At 37.7% G+C, this 6,527-nt stretch overlaps 1 protein-coding gene across 1 annotated transcript; it reads right to left on the reverse strand.

Moving 5' to 3' along the window:
* Window positions 1-1,797: 1,797 nt before the first annotated feature.
* LOC129803713 (uncharacterized) lies at window positions 1,798-6,294 on the reverse strand. The gene is made up of 2 exons (XM_055850467.1): window positions 6,130-6,294; window positions 1,798-2,816 (listed from the first exon to the last, which is right to left on the reverse strand). The coding sequence occupies exons 1-2, from the start codon at window positions 6,227-6,229 to the stop codon at window positions 1,846-1,848; spliced, it is 1,071 nt and encodes a 356-aa protein (XP_055706442.1). The 5' UTR covers window positions 6,230-6,294; the 3' UTR covers window positions 1,798-1,845.
* Between the last annotated feature and the right edge of the window lie 233 nt (window positions 6,295-6,527).

Genomic DNA, 6,527 nt, shown 5'->3' on the forward strand with positions numbered 1-6,527 from the left:
TGCTCTGCAAGGTTAGTGAGCAATATATCTTGTCTCCATTAAAGGGCCGAAGAAGAGCTACCTAAATGAGAGATTAGGGGAAAGCACGCTACTTTCAAACGACTGAAGCTTCGGACACCTTATTTTTTTAATGTATCTAATGGATTTGACTCATGGTCCTATTCAGGAAATTTGAGGCATTGGCTTAGCTTTTAAGATACCATATTAAAGTGGGTCAAATAAATTAAAAACTTATTGTAAAAGAAGGAGTTGTACGAAGCTTCAGACGCCCGAAGGTAGCGCGTTTTCCCCTAGGTTAGTAAATCACGTAGATATTATCCCCGGAAGTCCATGACGATTTTTCGTAGAAGTATCTACAGATATTGCAGGAAATTCAACTGGAATGTCAATGAAACTTCCACATCATTTGGCTATAGGGAAGTCCTACCTCCTCAGACTCAATTAATGTCTGATATCTCATAGTCGGAGCGCACCTCCTTGATTTTGTCTTCAATCCCAACACTGTGGCTTAATTAAGAGTTTCACAAAATTTTACTGCCACTTCTCAAACCATCTATTTCTTCTGTTGATTTTCTCCACCAATTGCCTTCATCTTTTTCACACGTGAATCTCAGAATCAACTCCTCGAAGCGCTACCCTTTCGCACTTTTCACGTGGCGAGGGAAGTTTCATTTTAATCTTCAGTTGGTAATTTTCTCCCCTTTTCTGCCAAATACCTTCCCCCAAAAACCTTGGCTATGAATTCGAGAGGGATTTTTAATTAATTTACCTATTTTTTAATCAAATTTTCAGAAGAAGTTGTCAGTCAAGCTATAGCATTTTTGAGATAATTTTAGCAAAAAGAAATTAAAGATGGAATTGATTAGAACACGATTGTTGTTTTTTTATTGATATTTTTCTTGTATGAAATTTATATTGTGAACACATGGAGGATGTGAAAAATTTCAAGACCTTTCCGACAGTATAGAGTTTGAGGAAAATTGAGTGCTTATTGTACAGAAAATTAAAAAAAAAACTTTTTGTTGAAGAAAAATGTTCGAGACCGCCATCTTGTTTTTATAAAAATTCATTGACTAGTTATCTCAGTGGGATATCTCCGGTGATTGCCAGTGAAAAAGTTAGTCATCCTAAGATGAAAACACTTTTTTGGTTTTGCCCAGAGCTTTCGATCCTGATGGGGATCTTATTCAGTGGTCAACTAAATTGTGTTTCCACAGTCTTTCTTAGAGATTGTGTGGCTCATTGGGTTCCAGATCATCACTAGCAGGATGTCAGTGTAAGGCGGCTTTTTCTTTTGGAGAACTTTTCTCACTATTTTTGAACTTTTTCGGTAGTTTTTTTCTGCGAAAAACTAACTTTTTGTAGCGGTTGGTCTTTGTCTTTGTCTCTAACAAAAGGAAAAGCCGCCCCACACTGACATCCTGGAAACACAATTTAGTTTATTTATTTATTTTTATTTATTTATACATTTGACTTTTGAGACACAAATCTCTTGAAAGCAAAGTGTGGTAGTATAAGAAAAAGAGAGTAACAACAAGCGTCCACCGCCGTCTTAGCGTTGGTGACCAACCTCCAGAGCAAAACGGTGGAAAAGCTCTTTCACAGGTTGTGTAAGCCAGGAGCAACACATTAAGTATGCAGGGTACGCGTTACAATAATTAATAGTTGACCATTGAATAAGATCCTCATCAGGATCGAAAGTTCTGGGCAAAACCAAAAGAAGTGTTTTCATCTTAGGATGACTAACCTTTTCACTGGCAATCACCGGAGATATCCTTCTGAAATCAATTGTGCCAGTTCAGAGAATTGACTAGTTCCTTTTTATTTCAATGTACTGCAACGTTATCACATCTTCTGCGTAGACTGATCCGATCTCATGAGATCTTCATACGAAGGCAGAGAGTTGGTATTCATTGCAGCTGCGCCATACGGTTGTGGGACGAATTGGGACGTGGATGGGCTTGGATGAGGATATCCCTGAGTGGGGAAAACAGGTGTGAAAGGTATTTCCTGCTTTGGTGGGTGTCCCAGAATGACAGGTAGGAAGATGGCTAGAAGTTTTTCTACATCGTCCTTCACTTTGGGCCTTACTTTGATGTCATACGATACTGATACCACATCATTGCAACATTCATAGCTAGCCAGGACATAGTCTGGTATCTTGAGACTTCCTACAGCTGAAAGGATAGGTGATCCGGGTTCCCACTTGATCATTTTGCTGTGATTTTCTTTCACCTCATTAATCACAGTTTTGGATGTACGCCTGGGCGTCATGCTGAAGAAAGTAACAATTTGCCTAAGCTGAAACTTGATCTTGTTGATGGGCAGTAGTCTCTTATTCTCAATCCGGACATTGATAGTAGCCTCCTCTCCTAGCTCGTATTCCCTTTTTGGCATTTCACCGTAAACCTTTACTTGATCCTCCATCTCGCGGTTAATCTCACTGGCATCCGGCAATTCTCGCACGAATCCTGGTTCAATGGAGCGCCAATGAGATGCAATGTGAATGTTCTTCTTCACGATATCCTCCACAAACTGCCCACTGCGTTCCACGTGCACGAAAGCCCGTACCCTGAAGCGGACCCGCCCGTATTCTGTGCTGATACGCGGTGGCAAGGTGAAGGGAAGGTTTATTTGGAACTGGAAGCGGTGCTTAGCAGTGAAAGGTAGTTCAAAAGGTGTCCGATTGTTCCAGTCACCAGCCATGCAGATGATCTGGTGGAAGTAGTCTTTACGACCACGGAAATACTCATTGGATGTCAATCCTCGCTCCTTCCAATTTGATTCTGCACATCCGCTGATCTCCACGTAGATTACTGGAAGGAAAGATAGTTTTTCTCATTTTTCTCATGGAATTCTGAAATGAAATGTTTGTGAATTTCAGTCCTCAATCAAATGTGCTGGACACACTAATGCGGTCTTCAGACTAGAGGTTTAGCCCAGTTCACAAAGGTTTCAAAATTCTGAATAACGAGCAATTTTATTGCTTTTTGAGAATCTATAGGTCACTTATCTTTAATAATCCTATCCTAAGTTGAATTTTTCCAAAAAATCATGATTCTTGAAGAATTAGAGCAGTTAAGTCATATGGCTAAATCTCAGGTCTGAAGCCCGTATAAGACCGTATTCAGACTAGAGGTTTAGCCCAGTTCCCAAGGGTCTCAAAACCTTAAACAGCAACCGATTTTATTGATTTTTCAAAATGTAATAGGTCATTTGCCCTTAATAATCCAACCCTAAGTCAACATTTTCCAAAAGATCTTACCTAATAAGATATTAGAGAAGTTAAGTCATATGGCTAAGCCTTAGGTCTGAAGCCCGTATAACGGCCTAAGCTGAGAGACGACTTAATGTGCCGTAGATGCGAATGACTTTGTCCTCCGTGGGTGACTTTGACCCTCTCCTGTTCTTAAACACCATTCTGGACCATTCTTAAACATTAGAATTAAAGAAAAGCTTACGAACAGTAGGGGGTCAAAGTCACCTTAAGCCGTAGGTCTGTCTAGGGCAAAACATTTAAAGTTCTCATTCTATTCACGAATAAATGAATTAAAAAATAACTTGAATAATCTGTTTCAGGCCAAAGTCTACGCATAAACTTTTCTTTAGAGATTTGGCGCGAAATCCACGGCGATTGTGACGCTTTTAGTCTTATCAGCTTCTCGAGATATTCCTCTATCGCAGAGTGCATCTCTTAAGCCCATTTTATGGATTTTTATTTACTCCGTAGAGCCATGGTAGAATGTGTTTTATCATTTCGAATGATATGATTGAACAAGCTCGTATATACCTATCTAATCTAAAGAATAACAGCAAAAGTTGTTCAATACAGGCGGAACTATTTTCCATTGATTTTCTGCAATTACCAAAGAGGTTTTGTTATTAATTAATTTATTTCAGGACATTGCATATTTTGAAAAGAACTATCACTGGACAAAAGATTCCCTAGAAAAGCTATGCAAGCCATTGTGAGGAGACTTCGACCTTGAGGCAGACCTAGGACAAAGTGGCTGAATCAAATTCAGAATATTGCCTTGGAGTGCCTTGAGATCGAACCCGAACATCTTCCTGAAGTGGCGGAGGATTAGCAGACGTGGATGTCATATGCCTGCAACCCCAATAGGGATAAGGGATAAACTCCAGTGAAAATAATTTTAGGCCACGCCCCCTTCAAGATTTGAAAACAAAAATTATGTTCATCTCCTATGCGGATATCTCTGTTTTTTTAGGGAAAATGTTCACACGTTAATATGCTAGATAAGCATAGTCATCCTCAAAATGAAACCCAATTACTGATTGCATTTATACGCGCTGAATAAGTCGGATTACTTTCAAAATAATTTGAGAAAATTTAATCCAAAAGAGAGATCATAAAACGAACACGAAAAGCTAAAACTAAACACTTTCAGCTGAATTTTTTGCTTGGCTTAAAATAACAATACAGTGAAGTTCCTCAAATACGAACTCCCCAAATTCGAACGACGTAAGCTTGTTTTTTAGAGGTTATGTGAAGTCAAGTTCCTCATATTCGATTTGTGAATAAAAAATCATTCTTTTTTGTTAGTTCCTGGATATTACCGTATGAAATGGACCGAAATACGTAAGAATGAAGATTTGTGAGGAAGTATGGACACTTGAACTGCTATAGAACGAAAATCCCTGAGAACAGTGGCAAAAAAGGCAATGAAATCCTGTGTTGGGAAAGTATCAGTAATTACCTGAAAGACTTAAAAAGAAATAGGTGTGATTATGTAAAAATATGTGATTTTTAATTCAAAGTAGCGTTCGAAATTGAGGAATTTGACTGTATCATTATAGTATTTTGTAAACTGCTCTCAATGAACACTGGGAGCCATTTTTTTAATGACAACAGTTGAAGTTCATGGTAATTTCCTCTAAAAAAAAAAAACAGCTTCCACTACGTTATCTTTTAGAAAAGTGTAATTGAGCATACAAATTCTAGTAGATGGCACTCCTCTGGCCAAGCACAATGACCTAATCAAGCGAATTAGTAAGGTTCATAAGTGTTGAAAATAATTAATTAAAAAGAGAATAAAATAATCTAAATATTTTGCTTCTAATTAGTCAGTTTTTAGTAAAGGCCTGTATACATTGGAAACAATTTTCATCAAGAGTTGCATTTTTGACAGAATTTTGACGTTCACGCCTACAGCACTGCGGGCAATTTTCATGAAAAAAAGAATTTTTGACGAAAATTACTCCCAATCTGTACAGGCCTTAAGGTTTTATTCCATAGCCCACCGCGAACGCTGATCTGTCTAATTTCCATTTTTTTTTGTTAGAATTTTTCTTCAGAGTTCTATTGAAAAATTCACATATTCAGCTGTGATTCTCTTTCCTTCTTGATTTTAGGAATGCTTCTTGCTTTTCCTGATAATATTTAATAAGAACAGTTTTGGTCTGAATTTATGTGACGTATAGAAGTAGAAGAGGGTGGATCAGTTATGTATAGTACTACGAAGCTAATCATTTCCCAGTATTTTTTCCCAAAGTACAATTGCAAAAAAGGGAGAAATAAAAATAAGCTGTTCCTAGAACAGTTTAGTGTAAAGGCCTCTATACATTGGGAACAATTTTCGTCAAAAATTGAGTTTTTGACAGAAATTGACGTTTCCAAATACAACATTGCGTTGAATTTTCTTCAAAAAAGCAATTTTTGACAAGAATGCTCCTAATGTGTAGAGGCCATTAGTAGAAACGTTAAAATTCTGTTAAAAATGCAATTTTTAACGAAAATTGCTCCCATTGTATAGAGGACATAAGTAGAAACGTCAAAATTCTGTCAAAAATGTAATTTTTGACGAAAATTTTTCCTAATGTGTAGAGATCTTAAGAAATAAATAGAATTTTCGAAGAGGGAAATGTTATGCGCCGCAAATTAGGCAGAATAACCACGGAGTATAGTTCAGTATGGGACTAATAATCCGAAATGGTGGTTTCGAAACAAAACCTCCCCGTTCAGATGCTCCATCTGAACTTCAGATAAACTGTCCTGAAAGATTATTTCACTCCACCCTTTCAATATAAACGTATCGGATCAAAATTGAATCCATGAACGTTTTTGATTTCAGATTGTTTAGGGTATAAACGTAGTCACTTTCAACTTACTTTTGAACCTTCTTGGTTTGTCAAGGGAAACCACCAATTCACCTTCTACCAGTTCTCCTGGATTGTACTGATCTCGGCTCAATTTGATGCTGAAAGACATGATGAAGGTGAAAATGTGGCAATTTTCCCCAAAAAAAGACACACAAACACTTTGCTTTCCCAGCAGTAACTGACTGTCTCTTCAATTCACTATCATTCTGCGGGATTTTGGCCACTGATAAGGCACATTTCGTTAAGTGAGTCACACGATAAGATATTCCCATGGAAAAAATCACCTTTTGCGTGCACAAGTCTTCTCAATGTACCCAAGGAAGCCACCATATTCTTTTCTGCACTGACTAAATTAAATGGTAATCTCTGGAATCACTTGACACCTTCCTCTGAATACCTCTCGAAGG

This window comes from Phlebotomus papatasi, chromosome 2 (assembly GCF_024763615.1).
Source record: "Phlebotomus papatasi isolate M1 chromosome 2, Ppap_2.1, whole genome shotgun sequence".
Classification (NCBI taxonomy): Eukaryota; Metazoa; Arthropoda; class Insecta; order Diptera; family Psychodidae; genus Phlebotomus; species Phlebotomus papatasi.

Coding starts and splice junctions, on each gene's coding strand:
- LOC129803713 (XM_055850467.1), bottom strand. CDS start 6,229: ATGTCTTTCAGCATCAAATTGAGCCGAGATCAGTACAATCCAGGAGAA. Junction 2,817..6,129: donor CAAACCAAGAAGGTTCAAAA/GTAAGTTGAAAG, acceptor CTTTCCTTCCAG/TAATCTACGTGGAGATCAGC.